We start from the raw sequence: 18,825 nt of genomic DNA, 5'->3' as shown, positions 1-18,825 counted from the left end.
ACGGCGCCTGCCTCGGGCTGAGTTCTGAGAAGAAAAAAAACAACAACACCCCCCCGCCCCCCGCACCCCCACACACACACACACAAAAAGCCCACAACAGTGGTGGAGTTGTGCGAGACTGTTTGTTCAGTCTGTTGAACTTAATATGGGATAACAAAATCAGCTAAATAAAGCACAAGCACCAGAGCAATTTCATCATGCCCGTTAAGGAGAAATGCGGGGTTCCCCCTGGATCTGTCATCAGTCCACTGTTGGGATGTAACGTTATCCAAACGTCACCATATGATGATATTACGATATTAAAAATATAAATATTTTAAAAAAAAACATTTGAACAATACTTGGTGGATGGAATTCGACTCAGCTCGCCATGCCTCCAGGCCCGCCCTTGGTTGATTTGGTTGGTGGAGGTGTCCTTCCGTGACCTCAAACTTGCACCTGATAAAACTTTTTAATCAGCCTATCGCATTTCTGTAATGGTTTGTTTAGCCGCACCTTGTGTGGGAATCGCAGAGCGCTGCTGGCTCGCGGCCATTTGCTCAGTTCGGATTGGTACGGCCGTCGGGGGGGGGGGGGGGGGGGGCTGCTGCATTTGGCAACGGCGGTCTTGGCTGGTACGGGTCCACGTGCAGTCCATAGAAGGGTCGAACCGGGGCAGCTGTTTGGCACTCGGAAGTGTTTGTGAAAGCTTATTTCTCCGTGTAGTCAGAGCCCTACTTAGTTTTTTTTGTTTTTGGGGGGTTATTTTGGTTAATTTTTGGTCTGAACAATAGAAGTAGCAGCAGTGCGTGGACGAGGTCCAAGATTTTGTTATGCCTCCAATTTGCTTTTCCATCCCCGCTTTTGGCACACTGATCTTCTTTCAGCCTGACACATTACTGGATTACCATCACTGGATTTTTTTTTTTCTTTTCAGGATAGCCTTTGAATACCGTGTCACGCTGAATAATTGAGTTAGACAAAACGACAATTAAATCTGATTATGATTACCCAAGTTTTTTTTTTTTTTTTTTTTTTTTTTAAAGCGCTCATTTTAGCGGCGATGTCACTCCCAAAATAGTCTGCCAAGTCGTCTTCTCTCCGCGGTCTTTATTCCTCTCTTGATGGATAATACTTTTGGGAAGCAGTAGTCATTTCATATTCATGTCTGTCTTCCGTTTAAACATTATTTTTAGAGTCTTATTATGTAATTGTTAACGGATGCTGGTCCTTGTGAACAGGGATGGTTGTCGTCTTTCAGTGAAAAACTTTTCAACGGATCAAAGAAACAAAGAATCCGATTTTTTTTTTTTTTTACTCAATCATTCGCATCGACGTATCGGTCGTCCTTTAGTTCACAACACAGCTGTGACCAGGAACCAAATTTGTAATCGGAACTAGCCGTTGTCTGTCGCTAACCTACACTATGCTAACGCAGTAGTAAAGTCATGGTTAGCACCGCTAGGAAAAAACACCGCTAAGCGAGCACTGTGGGAACTGACCTAGCATGTGTCGCTACAGCGCCGCGCAAGTTAGCTCATCGCGCGGCGTTCGTGACTTGAAAACGGTGTTTGTCGGTAAAGCTCGTCGTCGTCGCCACATCTTTGTTCCCCTTTTGATAAATGAGCCTTGAGTGAAGCTGGTCTCGTGAGGCGGCGGGGAAAGTACTTGAACCAAATCCAGGAAATGGAACTGCCAAGGTTGAAGCCGACTGCGAATAATCTGAATTTTCATTGCTAGCTTTGCTCTGCCACTTGGTGATTTCCCTCCCGTCGGCGAGCCCGGGGTATCAAAATAAAATCCGCCCCGCAATCGGAAGCAAAACGCGCCAGTTAGTCCGCAACCGGGGCCGCCTGTCTCGTGCCATTTGTTTCAGTTAGCCGCTTATGCGCCCGCTTGTCAAAAGCCATTTGATAACCCAAAGGCGGAGGACGGTAAATTGTATTTTAGCCGCAAAAGGTATTAGGGCCGGACCATTACGACCGAGCGTCGAGTGCCTCATCGGTGGAGTCAGACAATTAGAGTCATCATTAATCGCTTATCGGACGCCATCGACGGGGGCCGAGGAGACGCGGTGGCCTTATGTGGGGTTTTATCGGACAATCAATCAACGTGATCGCCAACTCGACGTTTACCCATTCCGCCCACGGGAAAAAAAATCTCTCTTCGCAAGGACCAAAAAGCATCGCAATTTCTAGGGTTGGCGGTGCGAATTTGTCATTTGTCCCGGACCCTGAGCCCGTTCTCCTTTTCTCATGTCTCGGCAGATGACCCAAGAACAGTGCAGTCATAGGAACAATGTCCAGAGTTCAGAGCAAGCGCAAGTGTACAAAGTGGGAATCTACGGCTGGAGGAAACGCTGCCTTTACTTCTTCGTCCTGCTGATGATGATCCTCATCCTGGTCAACTTGGGGCTCACCATCTGGATCCTCAAAGTCATGAACTTTACCATCGTAAGTCCCCTCGGTTGCTTCCGCCGCACTGAATTTCAGCACCAGCCACTCTCTTTTATTTTTATTTTTTTTTGTTGTTGACATTTTTGGTGTAAAATAGGAATTGGCACCAGTGGCCACCTCCCGCTACACACACGCGATTAAAACAGCAGCCTGCTTGTCACATTGAACGACAAAGACCAATGGTTGGCTTGTCATTCGTCACTTGCGGGTGTTGGAAAACGATGATGTCCTTGTCACCGCTAACGCCTTTGGAATTTTTTGGCCTCCCCTCCAACATCCAGGCTGAAATCTTCAAAATAGATGAATAAATAGAATCTGGCCTAGATTTTTTTCTCTGAAGAAATTTATACACACCAACTTTTTTTTTTTTTTTCTAAATTGACTTTTTTTTCTGAAAAATGATTCCTTTTTGCTGGTAATTTTTTTTTAAATTCAAAACTATTTTTTAAAAGTGGAATCCGATTCATGAAAAATTCTTTTTTTTTTAATTACAAAAATGACCTGAAAAATAATGACTGAAAATTCAACCCCTTTAAATTTAAAAAAAAAAAAAAATTCCCTGAAACCTCAAGTGGAATCCGATTCATGAAAAATTATCTTTTTTTTTTTAATTACAAAAATGACCTGAAAAATAATGACTGAAAATTCAACCCCTTTAAATTTAAAAAAAATCTTTTTTTTCCCTGAAACCTCAAGTGGAATCCGATTCATGTAAAATTATCTTTTTTTTTTTATTACAAAAATGACCTGAAAAATAATGACTGAAAATTCAACCCCTTTAAATTAAAAAAAAAAAATTCCCTGAAACCTCAAGTGGAATCCGATTCATGAAAAATTATTTTTTTTTTAATTACAAAAATGACCTGAAAAATAATGACTGAAAATTCAACCCCTTTAAATAAAAAAAAAAAGTCTTTTTTTCCTGAAACCTCAAGATTAAGATTTTAATGTCATCATCATCATCATTATTATTATTTTTTTAATTTTTTTTTTTTAATTCTACACACCCATGAAACCGCCGCCCGGTTGTCACAAATCTAAGAAACAATCTTTGGCTCGTCATTTGTCACCCGGGGGTGGGAGAGCGACGCTGGAAACGACGACGCCCTTGTCGCCGCTAATGCATTTGGAATGTTTTGCCTTCTTTCCGACGCGCCGGCCGACATATGAAATCATCATGGCGCCTCACGTGTGCCACGACAAAAGTGTTGGCTGATTTATGGAGATCTCATATTAAAGCCCCGCTGTGAAGTGGACCTCATGTTTTATTCAAAACTACCGCTGTGTGTGTGATGGCATGTTCTGTCTGTCTGTGTGTGTGTGCGTCTCGCGCTTTTGTAGTATGTGAGTCATCATCGGCGCGGTGGATTACAGCGAGGCAAGACAGATGGGTTGACGCAGAGGGAGAAAGTCGGCAGAAAAGCCAGAGGCGGGAAACGGGAGTGGAATCTCAACTGGCGTGATTCGTGCGGAAGATTCGATTCATTCGATTGGTTAAAAAGGCGATTGCGTTTTTTATTGATTTTTTTTTTTTTTTTACAGAAAACGCATCCATTCATAGTTAAGAATTCCCAAAATCCGCGGTTGGGTTTGTGTGTGGTTTTTCTTTTGTACGTTGACTCTTTGTCATCGTAATCAATGACGTCTTGAGTCACGAATGAGGTTCAAAGAGAACGAACGATATTGACTTGCTGGGTACCCCCCCCCCCCCCCCCCCCCCAAAAAAAAAGTAACAGGCCTAATATTATGCTGGGGGGAAAAAAGTCCAAATTTGGTGTGTTCAAGGTGGAACCAGGAAGTTGCTTTTGCAAAATCCGTACGCAGTCAGCAGGTTGACAAGCTGCTTGACTCCCGCCTTTCTCTCTTCCGCCTCTCTTTTCAAACTCGATCGGCAAATTGGTGCCGTTGTTAAAAATCTTCTTTCACCTTAGATAGCTGGCCAAAATAAAACCTCTCCTCTCACATGAACACTTTGAGACGGTAATTCATGCCTTTGTCACATGCCGGCTCGATGACTGCAATGCCCTTTACTTTGGAGTCAGCCAGTCCTCCATCAAGCGCCTTCAGCTGGTCCCAAATGCCGCTGCTCGCCTCTTGACTGGTACAGAGGGGATCGAGGCTTTTCTGTTGCTGGAATGACCTCCCGCTGAACAATCTTCAAAGCCCCTCCTCAAAACTCACTTGTATTCTTTGGCATTCGACTCGGCATGACTTAGATTTGCTTTTGGTTTTACTGTTTGGTGCTTTCTACCGATACTTATTACCGATTTGTCTTACTGTTTATTGTGCATGTTGAATTGCTCCATGTACAGCACTTTGTATGCAGCGATGGCTGTTTGAAAGTGCTCGAGAAATACTCTTGACTTGACTCTCTCACGTTTCCTAATAGGTCCTCTCTTTCATCCTTGTTTGCATTATTTTGATTTCCAGATTGTGTCTTTCTTGTCCACTTTTCATTCAATGCTCTCAGCAGATAAACGCCTCTCTCTCTCTCTCTCACTCTCTCTCTCTCTTTGTGCGCCCGATTGTTGGTGATGGCGAGAGAAGCGAGAGCTGTCATTTTCCATCTGACTGCAGTATGGCCTCCCTCCCCCCCAGGGGCTTTTTTTTTCTCTCTTTTGTTTGTTTGGGGTTTGTTTTTCGCTCTGATGGTTACGGTAAAGACAAGGAGAAGAAACAGAGAATCTATCGGGACCACCTGCTACTGACGGGCTTATTTCTGTTTTCATGCAGACCTTCAACCAAAGGCTTAGAAAATTGCCCAAAGTGATTAAAAGACGTGAACAGACCAAAAGTGCAAACTGGAGCAGATCCGAATTTAAATTTGGGTTGACGTGAACATTCAACAATCGGGCGGCGACTTGATGTTGATTTGAACTTGGCTCCAAATCTGGATCGCTTTGAAAAGACAACTTTGTTTTTGGGCAATTCAAATTCTTTTTTTTTCGGCAATCCGGATTCAAATTTGAACTGGATTTAGATTGGCACAATCTTCATCAAGATGTCATTTGAAAGCGATGCAATCATCCGAGTAGCGATTTCCTGCATTGGATTTAAAGTCGCCCGATTGAGGCTTGATTGGATCGCCTTTTTTGGGGATCTCATCATGCCTGAAATTGAACCGCAAGTCGACCATTGGGATTTTACACAAATTCCAAAGCACAACATCATGTCAAATCATTATTTATATACATTTTTTTTAAAAGGGGGGGGGGCGTAAGAGTCCATTCATCACCTTCATTCTATGTGTAACCGATATCGCTCAAAACCCTTAAAATTTTTTATTTTTTTAATTTTTTTTTAGGTTAAACCTCATTTAAAGCGAGTCGCATGAGACCAAAACGGATGCGGGGGCGACAGAAAGCAAGAAACTCAAATCATAACTCTTTTGGGCAGCGCAGCAAGAAAAGGGAAAAAAAATCATTGAATTCTCACACATTTCCAGCCAAGGTGGAAATGTCAACGTGTTTTTTTTTTCCGTTCTTCCCGCCCCCCTTGAAGCTTCTAACCCCCCCCCCACTGCCACCACACACCTCCCCCCGCCTCCTGAACGAGTCGCGAGCTGCAGAATTGTCTGCCGGCGATCTTAAATCTCCCAGTGCCGATGAGATCGGAGCTACAAGGCTCTCATTTGAGGCAATTAAGAAGCCCCCTTTTTCCTCCCACTCGGCTTTTGGCAAAAGGTCAGTGGCGATGGCGTTAAGAGGAATCCGGGGATGGTGAAAGGGTAAGAAAAAAAAAAAGAATCTCAGTGTGCGGCGGTTTTCACAGTTCCCATGTAATTTGCTGTTGCAGAACGGAGGCGCTAATGAGACGGAAGGTTTTGCGACGTTGCCTTTTTTGGGGGGGGCTGGGGGGGAATGAGTCAGTGGCATTGTTGCCAACAGAAAGTGATTCCATTCCAAACAATGACGAACACAAAGATTGGACAAATAATTACCCGCCGACATGGCGGTGTTACATTTCGCGGGTAGACGTTTTCATTCCGCTGAAAAAAAAAGTCCCAAAACTTTGTCGCGCGGCGTCGAGATGAAATGAATTCTTCCATTTTCCACTCGGCTGCCTTGCGCTTGTTTGGATGTAATTGCTTCGGAGGGAAAAAAAAACACGTTTGAATGTGGAAATGAACTGGCGCCGCCGTCCCGTCCCTTTTATTTCACCTGTCGAATCAATACTTCCACCATTTTGCTTCTTATTTATTTCTTTGTGGCATTGACTCTTTCTCTTTTGCGTCGTTCCCTACGATTGGTTTGTTGCATCGGCGCACGCGTTTACCTGCCGTGTCACGATTCAGTGAAGCTTATAAAACGACAGTACAGTAAAACTACTCCGCCACGCTTTTTTAGAGTACAGTCGCAAATATTGATGGCGAGTGTCTCGCAAACATTGGTCAAATCAGTTCGGATTAAAAGTGAAAATCAATCAAGATCAATTCTTCTTTCGTCGAATGTCAGCTGGTGTCGGCTATGGAAATGGATTAGCGCGCCAAGTGCAAACACTTTGATGCCCGTTTCATTTTCGACTTCAGTAAGAAAAGCAGCCAGATTGGAAAAGGCCGTGGAAAACGCTTCAGCATCCTCCGAGGCATCCCAAGTGGCCGCCTAGAAAAATTTGACTTAAAAAAAAAAATAAAAAGAAACATTAGACTGCACAAGACGAGACCTCGGGTGCACAACAAAGGAGATTTTTATTGTTATTTTTCTTCTGAGCGGAAGCTATGGAGGCTGCCAAATTCAAAGAATGTGCGCTTCAAGTGATTTTAACGAGGGCTAACGAGCATGTTCCATGTCGCCTCACATTGCGACTTGGTGAGCTGTAATTTTTACAGTGTCGGATTCATGAAAAACAAAAGGAAAAAACAAAACTTTTCAAAAAGTTTCCGATCTACAGCGGTTTATCAGGAAGCTCGTCGCGCGTTTTCCCTCGGCGACTTGTCATCGTTCGGGTCGCGGGCGAGCTGCAACCGATTGGCAAGATAATCAAACACAGTTCGCAGGTACAAAGAGACAAATTCACCGTCAAAAAAAAAAAAAACAACAACAAAAAAAAAGTTGACTTGATTTTCAAGGCGGCCCTTGTTTCCCTTATGAGACTTTGACGCAGTTGCTAGCATCCAGAGCGTCATCTTGGCGCACGCACACACAGTCACACGGCCGCGACGGCGGCCATTCTCAAGCCGATGAGCCATAAAAACAATAAAGCGCGTCCAATTACGCCCAAGTAATGACTTCATAATCGAGAGCTTAATCGCTCCGCTTTGACTCCCGAGGGAGGGAGGCCCGCTCGGTCGGCAACGTGGAAAAGCCACACGCGGAGAAAGCGAGGGCGAGCGCGATGACGGCCCCGCAGCTTGCAAACATCGGCCGTCAATCGCGAGCGTCGCCGCGGCATCGGTGACGCCCGAGCAAACAGAAATCCATCAGCGCTCGCGACGCGGGGCCGAGAGGCGCGAGATGGCGGCTCGGTTACTCCGGCGTACGTCCGCAAGTTGCATACGCGAACCAGGAAGCGAGTGAAATGAATCCGAGGGGGGAAAAAAAGTCTACCCCCGCCCCTCTTTACAATGCTTCCTTTTACATCGCAAAGCTTTTCCCAACTTTAATGCGAGCTATAAACCGGCCGCCTCCATTGATGATGAATGAATATTTTAAAGTCGGAAGGTAAAAATGCGTTTTTCATCCGCTGCAGCTGGCGCCTCAGGCAAGGTGGAGGGAATTATGAACCGTTGCAATTAGCACTCCTTGCCTTTTCGGCTTCTTCCGGAACGCAAACGACAAGAACAGCTGAACTTTATTCAGGGTTAACCGGAGGCACTTGACATGGTGGCGGACTTCCCATTTTAGTTCGAATTGGAGATCGTTACATTTTGAACAGCGCCACAACCCCGGTTTGTACCTGAGTAAATGTCAGGGAAAGCCTGCGAGATCACCAAAACTTGATTTGGGTCTCTTAAAATCGGAGCGGATGTGTGCATGTTCCAATCTAAACGCTTTTCAATATGATTGGTTAATTTTGATCAACCGCATTGCCGGGTTCGAACCACGTAACTGACAAAGTGACAACAACTACGGTAAATAACTGACCGAATCAGGAAATTAAGTGTGGGTGTGCGCACTTATGCGACCCGTCTCTTCATTTTTTCCTAAAGAAAGTCAGGCGGGCAACGGGTGGCGTGAATGGTGGAAACCATTTTGAAATGATTCGTCTTTGTCAAACGAGTCGCAAAAACGGGCGTGGAGACTTTTGCTCTTGGCCGTAGACATCGACGCCGTACCTACAAAGAGCGAGTGATGAGAGCGGATCACCCGAGCCATTTGCATAAACGGCCCCGCCTCCTGTCTTGCCTTTCCCGCGGCGTCCTTTTACTCCCCCACGTTTACGCCGCGACCGGTCGTCCCTTTCCCCCGATCTGCCTCTGTGCGTTTATCTCTCTGTCTCACTTTCTGCGTGTGCCTGATCGTTCATTCTCAGGCTGTCGCCCCCCTCCGACCCCCGTCTCCTAATCCCATTGATGGATGACGCGGGAACGGCGGCGAGGACAATCTCAAAGCTAATTCCGCTGATAGCCATCGCGCCGCCGCTGAGTAACCGCAACCTTTTTGCCGCCACGTGCTCGTCACCTGCGATCAAGTAGAATAGCCTGTTAGCTTGGATGCTAACAGGCTAGGAAACGCTAGCAAGGAGCTGAAGGAAAGCTGCGTCACTCAAACTGTCGTTAGAAAAGCAACACTTTCGCTATAAATGGCGCGTACGCACCGTCCCTACCTCGAAGTTTGATTTTTTTTTGCATTAAAAATGTCGTGCGTCTCTGACTGTATTTTATTCTGTCCAAAGCCAAGGGCTTAGAACTGCACAATAGCTGCGGTCGGGGGATGTAGGCAGGGGGGGGGGGGGGCGCAAAGGGTGACCGTCTCGGGTTTAATAACGGAAACAATTCGACCATGACATTCGGTAGCAAACAACATACCGCTCCCCCTTTTTTCTTTTTTGCTACACTGGCACAGATGGCTGCAGGTGGGGTGACTCATCCAGTCCGTCTTTTATTCTCAAATAAAGCTTTTTTGATCTCTATTGTGCACATTTTTTTTTTCAACCAATGTTCTCGGCAAGATTGAGGCTAGTCCTAAATAGGTCTTCCGTACCAAGGGGGGGTGGAGGGAAAAAAAAAAAAATCCCATCTCACTTTTGGGCCAGAGAGAGGTGGGGGGGGGCATAACTGGCGTTCACATCCGTGCTCAGGAAGGCTGCGCGGGGGCACCGGAGCCCATTTTGCTGAGAGAAGCAAAGGTCCATCACATCATTGCAGGCTATGGAGATAGAAAGGCAATTTGGAGTGGATGAAGAATGTTTCGGGCATGTGAAAGTGTCGTAAGTGGAGAAGACAGAGATTGGAATCTCGGAGCTCCCGACTGCAAGGAAGTTTGCTCCAAAAGTGGATGATCACAGTTTGAGGTCCTTTCCTCAGCTGTTGCCACAAAATTGCCTAAACGGGCAACAACGTGGACTGCGGCGGGATCTGACCGACCAAATTAGTTTGAAGTGGAAAGGCGTGGCCGGAACCAACAGGCGCTAAACACAAATGCTAAGTAAAGTTTGACCGGCTATCACTTAGCTAAAATGCGAGAGCAACGTAGCGTCTTTGCGGGTGTTAGAGTGTGATGTCATGGTTTTGGTGGTCTCTTATCTTTGAGTGGCCCAAGCTCGGGTGTTGCTGTTGTCTTTTTCCTCAATTGGATCAAAAACATAATCCTCGGATCCAACTCAAAAGAATCCTCAACGCTCCCTTTTGGGATTGCTTCCGTGTGAGCGTCTGCTCCTTGCGAGGGTTTTCATTTTTCCCCGTTCGAAAAATGACGTGGGCGACCGTGGCCTCTCCTTTACATTCTCATCAAGTTTATGGAGAGCAAAAAAAATTCCAAGTGGCGCTCGAAAAAGCCCCTCGGCTCGGCCTCGCGCGAGTCAAGCTAGCGCCGAATATGAACGGCTCTCTCTCATTGGTCGCTTCCATCTCCATCGTGCGTATAAATGGAAATTCTTTGCTTTTGTCGACCGCTGTATTTTTAATGTCGGGAGTCATCTCCCCAAGGGCCTGGAGACATTTATATTTGCTTTAGCCTCGGGTTAGCCGGGCCTTGATGCATATCGATGCCGGCACTCAATAATAGCCTGAGTGCTTTGTATTATTGATAAGAGTGCCTCGGCGTACCTCCAAAGGAAGACGAAGGAGAAGGATGATGAATGCGGAGGAGCCGGGGGGGGTGGGGAGGGGGGGATACACGATGTTACCTTGGCGTCCACGTCGTCGTTGCTCGCCTGTCGCCAATCAATCTGAGCGCTGGAGCCACACGCGCAAATTCCCCATAAGCGTCGATGGTGACGGCGGAGGCGACGATCGGTGGCAGTCTTGGTTGCAGTTGAAGTCTTTTCAAATGAACGCCAGTTTCACCGATGAACGCAGAAATGTCTGCATTTGTCCATTGCGACATTGTAACTCTCGCCTTTGCCACTTCTCGGCTGGATTACTAGAAAAAGCACTTTACTTTGGACTCAAACGATCCTCCATTAAGTGTCTCCAGATGGTCCAAAATGCTGCTGCTCGCCTCTTGACGGGTACTTGGATGTGGGAGCGCTTAAATCCGACCGTGCCAAATTCTACGACTTGCACTTGGAAGAACTCCGACTAAGAATTTGCCCAATCGGAAACTTTCCAACTTCCATTTCGCAAGCCGGTGAATCCTGGTCAAATGTATCCAGTTTAAGGGGCCCCCAACACTTCCCGCTTCAAAACTCACTCCGCAGCGCCCCCTAGAACTGGAAGACTTCACTTTGGAAAGGTAGAAATGACATCTGGGTTTCACATAAACGTGAAACCAAAGTTAATTATTTGACGAACAAGGTTTTTTTTTTTTTAATATATTGTTTTTCCAGTTCCTTGAATGCCGCTGTCGTCGGAGTGAACCTGAAAACAAAGAGCCGGCAGGCAGGTGCAAGGGATGGCAGATGGCATAAAAAAGCAGAGTCGACGAGAAGGAAAACACAGTTTTCATCAAGGGAGACCAAACAAGGGTGAAGACTTTTCACGGGATGAAAGTCGGCTGACGACGAACAAGAAGAAGGTGAAGATGCTCATCTGAGTGTCCTGCTAAGAAGTCGTCATCGTCATCGTCTCGTGAATTATTCATGACCGCTCGCCTTGCCGTGTGCACGCTCCAGAGAAGAAACAAAACCCAGCAAAAGTTTGGATTAGAAGGCCAAGTCAAAACTGTTTTTTTTTTTTTTCATAGTGTGACTCTACAATGCGGCTAATTAGCTCGCTCCACATCACCAGTCACAGTTATTTATTTACAGGGATACACTGACAAAAAAAACAAAAAAAACTCAACTTTATGAACTCATTCACTTGGAATTATTTTGCAGAGTGTTGCCAGCCGTTTTCGAGCACACTGACTAATCTTTCGAGACCCACAGAATAAGAAGCGAGCGGCGAGTACTTGATGCTCGTCTTGCTACAGAAGTGCTTGGTTTCTAGTTTTTCTTTTTCATTCTTTAATAATCAGCAGATTCACCAAAAACGCTTATTTCTCACCCAAAAACTGAGATATCTTTTGCCGCGCCGTTCACCATTCACCCCATGACAAGCCAAGACTCACCCTCTCATCTTGATCTTCTTCTCGAAAGCTGTGCTGTTCTCAAATCCAAAGTGATGCAACAACGCCATCTACGGGGATCTCTTTGTTATTTCGCTGGTTTACAAATACACAATGTTGCGTTTGTGTCCGTATCGGCTACCCATGTTGTCCACATCTTTACACTGATCGGGCAGGTGATGTAAAAAAGAATGAAAAGGCAGGATATCAACTGGCTGGTTCATATCCTCTCTTGTTGGAATGTGTGTGAGTGTGTGTGTGAGAGAGCTGGATGTGTAAATGCGTGAGTGACAAGGTGGGACGTCCATTGAATATGAAATACAATGTGACCAAAGTGTACGCGCACGCGTGTTTGTTTCCGTGCAGGACGGCATGGGCAACCTGAGAATAACAGCGCAGGGCCTCAAGCTGGAAGGGGACTCGGAGTTCCTTCAGCCTCTCTATGCCAAAGAAATCCAGTCCAAACCGGTGAGTCCACCATCTTGCACGATGGTCGTATATAGCTTGAAAGCGTCAAACATTTATTCACAGCTTCCATTATTATCATTCTTTGCATTAATTATGGCAGCACATTGAGTTGCTCATATGCCGTTTCGGTCCCTTCTCTCACTTGCCCGAGCTACCACAAACAATTTGCTATATTTTTGTTGTAACGCTTAAAGAAAAGACACTTTGTGTTTCGTGAGGGACGATGACCTCCTGCTGAGACTAACGTGGATCCGTTGCGTTGGCAACTGGAAAAGATGCGGGGGATGTCGGATCTGAAGCTGCCGCGTGACAATCGTTTACACCGAACCCTCGTTCACGGAGAGATCGTTCAAAAATATCTCGTTTTTATAGTTTTACCCCTCCCGCATGCTTGAAACACATTTAGAGTCATCAATCTAAACCTTTATACGTCATCCTTAGAAATTTGTACTGTATTGTACTTGTACTGTACGGTATTCTAAAAGTCAATCATCCGATTAGATTTATAAAGTGAAGGCATGCAACGGTTAAAATTTTTTTCTCAGTTTCTCGTCAGTGATGTGAAGCTGGAAGTCATGTGCATATTTGTTGTGTTTGTATACTATTAGAAAAAGTGGAAGCATGAAAACATTAAATAACTGTGAGCTAAGAATTGACCCTTGGGGGACGCCACATGTAATGTCCTGCCTGTGGAATGCAAAAGGGTTTTAAGAGATGACGTGAATGTGTTTTTTGTCTGTGATCGGCAAAAACACTTGGATCCTTCGTCGTCCATTCAAGAGTGTCATTTTTTTTTGGGGGGAGGGGGGGTTGTCTTCACATGAACTGGTTTGTATTTTTCATGAATGAAATGGAAACTTTTTGCCGTTTGTCCATCCACAGGGTCGCCCCCTGTACCTGCAGTCGTCCCGAAACATATCGGTGAACATCGTCAACAGCAACAACCAGCTGCTCACGCAACTCGTAACAGGTACATGAAATGAAAACACGTTTAAATTAAGGATCACCCGTCGAGCCTCTTTTTCAAAGGCTGACGACACGCAAGGGCAACACCACAATGAAAATAGTCTTCCTTTCTGATCTTCGTGTTTGCAAAGCACATCGGTTTGTTTGGGCTTGGTCAAAACATTTCAAAAGCGACTTTTATGGAAGACTTCGCGCTGGTATCAAATATACATTTGAAGTCAATTCAAAAAGAGTCAAGCTGATAAAAGATAGATCTGCTGATGCCACACGAGCCGACCGCATTTTAGATCCAACTATCAGTGGAGTGTAGACCAATGAGGTACTATTTGTTGTTTTTTTTTGGTTTGTTTTTTTTTCTTCACCCGAATCACAGTGGAATTGTACAATTCGGCGTGTCACTTAATCCTTCGTGCTATGCTGCGCCGCTCCTTTGATGTGCCGCCAGGTTTCCCCGCAATCCGCGCCCGCCGTAACTCTGCCGCGACGTTGCACTCTGGCGTTAACACAGCCCGGCAGACTAGCGACGTCTACAAATCAGTCTGAGTAAACAAGGCACGGCGAGTGTCTTTGGCCCTAACGCGCCAAAGCTCTCTGAAAGGGATGCGAACAGCACGCCTCCCCCACCGTTTCCAAATGGAGAGCGACAGAATCCATTGCGAGTGTCAATCAGCCGCCGTTTTCGACTACTTTGGCGCACTGTTTTCTTTCGGGGCTCATCTCGCCGCTTGGAAACCAAGCTTTCATTCCGTTTCTTGCGGTAGTTGAGCAGCTCGGGACGCTCTGTTGAAGTTGGGGATCCTTAGAAATGTACGGACGCTTGAGTTCACCCAAAAAGGGCTGCTTTGAATCAAAATGGCCGACTTGCTGTTGGACAAGGGTCCTTGAGACTTTTCCACGTGTCCTGTTACAGAACACTCGCAAGGGAACGCCAACACTGCACTCACCGGGTAGTCATTTTCAATTTCGGTTCCTTTCAATCGGGGGAAATCAATTGTCTTTTTCAGCTGATTGACTGACGAGCAAGTCAAGCTAGCGCAACATAAGGACAGTGCATGATAATGCAGAAAGAAAAAAAATATATTAAGCATCTTCCTCTGTGTTTATTGGACTCAGGATCCAGCGGGTTCAAAGCGCAAGGCAAAATGTTCGAGGTCAAATCCACATCCGGCAAACTCCTCTTCTCGGCCGATGAGCAGGAAGTGGTGGTGGGCGCCGAGAGGCTGCGGGTGATGGGTGAGTGCTCCGTTGTTTCTGGAAAAAAAAAAAAAAAAAACAATGCTGATGGTAGAAAAACCAAAAGGACTCTAACTCTATTTTCATTTTTTTTTTTTTTTTGCGTGTTTCTTTCGGCTTCAGTGCTTTTCGCATGTGTACGTTCGATATTGTCCAATCAGATTTCTCCCTCTGTGTTGCCATGTCAGTCTAATCTGCCCGGGCCCTTGCGAATACGCCGTGTTAGCCCATTTAACTTCAGACGTACAATGAAAGATGAGTGGCGACGGTCGTTATCTTCATGGCAAGGGAACGATGTTGAAGTGATTTGAGGTGTTTTGCCTTATTGCATCTTTTGATTGATTGGTCGCAGCAAAATCGATAACAGGCAACACGTTAACACATTTCGTCACGTTATTAGATCAATATTGTTGCTGGCACAGTCGTTACAAATTGCGTCTTTGTGTCGTACGGATGACGGTGGTGGATGAAGTCCGCTAAACTGGAAGCGCACGTCGTGAACGGCCCCGCCCACTCGCGGAATCCTTTGCCTAAATATGCCCATCAGTCACGGCGAGCCTTTCACCGGCGTAATGCGCTCATATCGGAGTCGAAATGTATTTTGAAAAAAAAAAAAAGATGTGAAGGAATCTCCTTGGAGGCGTCGCCCGAGACAATTTGCTCCTCGCTTTTGCAGACGGGAGCGATTACTCCGGCTGCTCATCTACATGCACTTAACAACCTTTGCAGTCATATTCGGTTAGCATCAGCCGACTAGGAAAGTGCCGCCGAGCCGCAGATGGCGAGGAGGAGATGGAGACGCGGATAATTGGACGGACGTTGCATTGTTCCACTTTTAAATCTCGGTTCGAAGGCGTCCGTGCTGCGCTTTTTTTGCTCCGGGAGACTTATGCATTTTTTAGAAATAACCTCAAAGGGTTCCCGGGTGTCTCGCGAACACTTCCGTGTCGCACTCTTGTTTTAGCCTTGCTGAAATCGGTGATTTCATTCCGATGACGTCGGTGATCTGAAAACGATGACATTTCAATCTGGAAAATACAAAAGAGTTTAAAGGGACGTTTTTCAGAAATATCACATCACAAAAACATTGACGTGTTTGTGTGATTTCATACTACTTCCACTATTTGCATAGCACGGATTCAGCCCTGTTACGCGTTTCTAATGACATCCTCCTGGCAAATGACTCTGGAGACCACGTGTGTCTGGTTTTATCGGACTTAACTGCAGCATTTGATACAGTGGATCACAGTATTCTGCTGACTCGTTTGCAGCACTTGGTGGGCATTGGCGGCAGTGCTCTTGAGTGGTTTAGGTCCTATCTAGCTGACAGGACCTTTTGTGTCAGCCTTGGGCTGCTCTGAATCACGCACTGCTCCCCTGTCATGTGGTGTTCCACAGGGCTCAATTCTGGGGCCTTTGCTGTTCTCGCTGTATCTGCTCCCATTGGGTTCCATCTTAAGGAAACATGGTATTCCCTTCCACTGCTATGCAGATGACTGCAAGATCTATGTCCCACTTGACTATTTGTATCATCAAATAAAAATAAGGAATTGATGATTTTTTTGATGAGAGAAGTTGGATTCGCATGTTTTTAAACGGTTAAAAATCGCTTGGAAAAACAAAAAATCTGATACAGTACATGATTCAGAATATACATCCTTTTTTTTCCACAATACGCACAATTTGCGGAAATGTGTACGTTTTTCAGGATTTCGTGGCAAGCTTTGGGAATTGCTGAAGGTGCCACCGGAGCTTGGGGGATTTCCAGGTACCACGTCGAAGTGTAGCACTTGAAAGAAACACTCGGCAAAAAGCCCTGCGGACACGCAAGCTTTCAGGAGCAGTTGTAGTTAAGTCCAAACCTGAAACATTTAGTGTGGCGCCGCTTCCCTGCGTCGCGGCGACTTCTCCCCGGAGTAGCGCCGGCCACCTCTGAATTGGCTCTCGCTTCCAAAGTAAGCGCTGCTCACTCATGCGGCGCGCGTCCCCCCCCTCCCCCCACCCCCCTCCGCTTGGAGATCAGCAGCGAGTGGATGCATTCAAAGGGAAACTCCTGCAGAGAAGCGGAGCGGAGTGGCTCACTGACAAGGAGGTGAGGGGTTTGGGGGGGGGGGGGGTAGGCGCTTTGGAGTCACCTTGATGCTGAGACTGAAGCGGTTTTATTTACCTGACAAATGGGGTTACTTCCCGAGCGATCCGAGCGAACGGACGGCTTGCTTAAAGCGCTTGTCGCCGCCTCGGAACCAATTCGAGGGACTGTCAAAGGCAGGGGTGTCCAAACTTTTTGCCAAGGGGGCCAGATTTTATGTGGTAAAATGTCGGGGGGGCCGACCTTGGCTGACATTCTTTACATTGAACAACAATATTGTTCAACAAATTTTAGTAAGCCAGTCTGTTTCACATTTCCATTTTTATTTTAATTTCAACAATCTTAAGAATTTATTTTGGTTCATTTGAAACAGGAATTTGAAATATGACATATCAGTCAATATAAACACGGAGTGATGTCTTGTTAACTCGTGAGTGATGCCCTCTAGTGTCAAAATGCTATTACTCATTTAGTGAATGCTATTACTCATTTAGCCACTAGAGGGAAGCAGTACTCTATGAAACATCACTCGCCAGTCAGTCAATGCAACACGTGTTCCATTGCGCCCAACCTGCGGGCCAGACGGCACTGATTTTATGACAGGGGCCGAGGGCCGGATGAAATTCGACCGCGGGCCGCATTTGGCCCGCGGGCCGGACTTTGGACATGCCTGGTCAAAGGCCTTGGATTCACTCCACTCAAGATGGCGATTCAACCATCCAGGAGTGTTGTGCTGCGCACTTTTCAAGAGCTTGACTTCACTGTTGCTTTTGTTGGGGAGCGCACAAACACACACGCACGCACACCACAGAAAAGCGGTGTTGACAACATCAACACTTTGAAATTGTGAACAATTGAGCCCTTTTGTGTGGTCTGTGGGTGTGAAGCTGTCAATCAAAGACCACTATTAAGTCCCTAGAGAAGTGGCGGTTAACCTTGTTCGAGGTACTGAACCCAACCAGTTCATATGCACGTTCAGCAAACCCTTCGTTAGTGAAAAATTAAAAAAAAAATATTTTATTACAAATTTATTACAAATTCAAGCTTATTTTTATTAATTAATTTTTTTATTAATTAATAAAAATGTATTAGAAACAGAAAAGACCCCTGAGACCGTTTCACCGAACCCCTCGGGTTCGATGGAACCCAGGTTGAGAAACCACCGTGGTAGACAGATAAGTGACGTAAAATGTGGCAAAAATGAAAAAAAATAAACCCGCAAAACTCTGGCGCCATCCCAATCGCTCCGCTCATCTTTTCCACGGCAATTACAATTAGCCTCCTTTGATTTGCCTCCAGTTTATGTCCCATTGACTCAGCGTGTCGCGCTCAGCGCCTGGCAGCCGGTCAGGAGGGGAGCGCATTATCAGCTCAGGATGCGCTCGTCTGATCAGCCCATCGCCTCCCCGTTCCGCCGCCGCCGCCGCAGGGCGAACGGAGGCAGCGCGGAACGGAAAGCGGATGATGAGCCCGTGATTTCTTTCTTTCTTTTATTTTTTTATTCCGCCCCTTCTACTAATCGTGTGGTCACAGCGACTTGTTTGCCGAACGTCTTGACTGATTTTGTGCTTCGCGGAATGTCTAACCAGGCAGCCATATTTAGCTACAGGGAGATCAAAATGAGAAACCACACCAAAAAAAAAACTGATAAGAAAAAGGTCACAAAGTTTTCAGTTTATTTTAATTTTTTAAATTTACAAGCCTCTACCAAATGGTGAAGATTTGTTTTTTGGTTTTTTTTGGGTGTGGCATCTCGGTTTTGATTGAACTATGTTGAAGTAAGTTGAAGAATGAAAATTCACGCAAAGTTGTACTTTGCCGCCATCTTGTGGCGACTTGATTCCAAGCAACTCTGTTGAAAGGAGTTGTCAACCTTTTGAAACCATGTCAAAGTGAATTGAGGAGTTTAACGCGACAAAAGTAGTGCTTTTCTGCCACCTTGCAGCATCTTGGCACCAAGGAACAATGTTAAAGTGAGTTGAGAAGT

At 45.8% G+C, this 18,825-nt stretch overlaps 1 protein-coding gene across 4 annotated transcripts in view; it reads left to right on the top strand.

Annotated features, from left to right (window-relative positions):
- Positions 1-18,825, top strand: part of LOC127588757 (delta-sarcoglycan-like) — an 81,736-nt gene that overhangs the window by 48,691 nt on the left and 14,220 nt on the right. For all 4 annotated transcript variants that reach the window (XM_052047610.1, XM_052047611.1, XM_052047612.1 and 1 more), the window contains 4 exons: positions 2,247-2,432; positions 12,449-12,550; positions 13,433-13,520; positions 14,630-14,749. In XM_052047610.1, the coding sequence (XP_051903570.1) occupies positions 2,247-2,432; positions 12,449-12,550; positions 13,433-13,520; positions 14,630-14,749 (496 nt within the window). The remainder of the gene's footprint in view (positions 1-2,246; positions 2,433-12,448; positions 12,551-13,432; positions 13,521-14,629; positions 14,750-18,825) is intronic.

The sequence above is a fragment of the Hippocampus zosterae genome, chromosome 16 (assembly GCF_025434085.1).
Source record: "Hippocampus zosterae strain Florida chromosome 16, ASM2543408v3, whole genome shotgun sequence".
NCBI classification, from domain to species: Eukaryota; Metazoa; Chordata; class Actinopteri; order Syngnathiformes; family Syngnathidae; genus Hippocampus; species Hippocampus zosterae.
The sequence above is the reverse complement of the archived record's forward strand: the minus strand, read 5'-3'. Positions and strand labels throughout refer to the sequence as shown.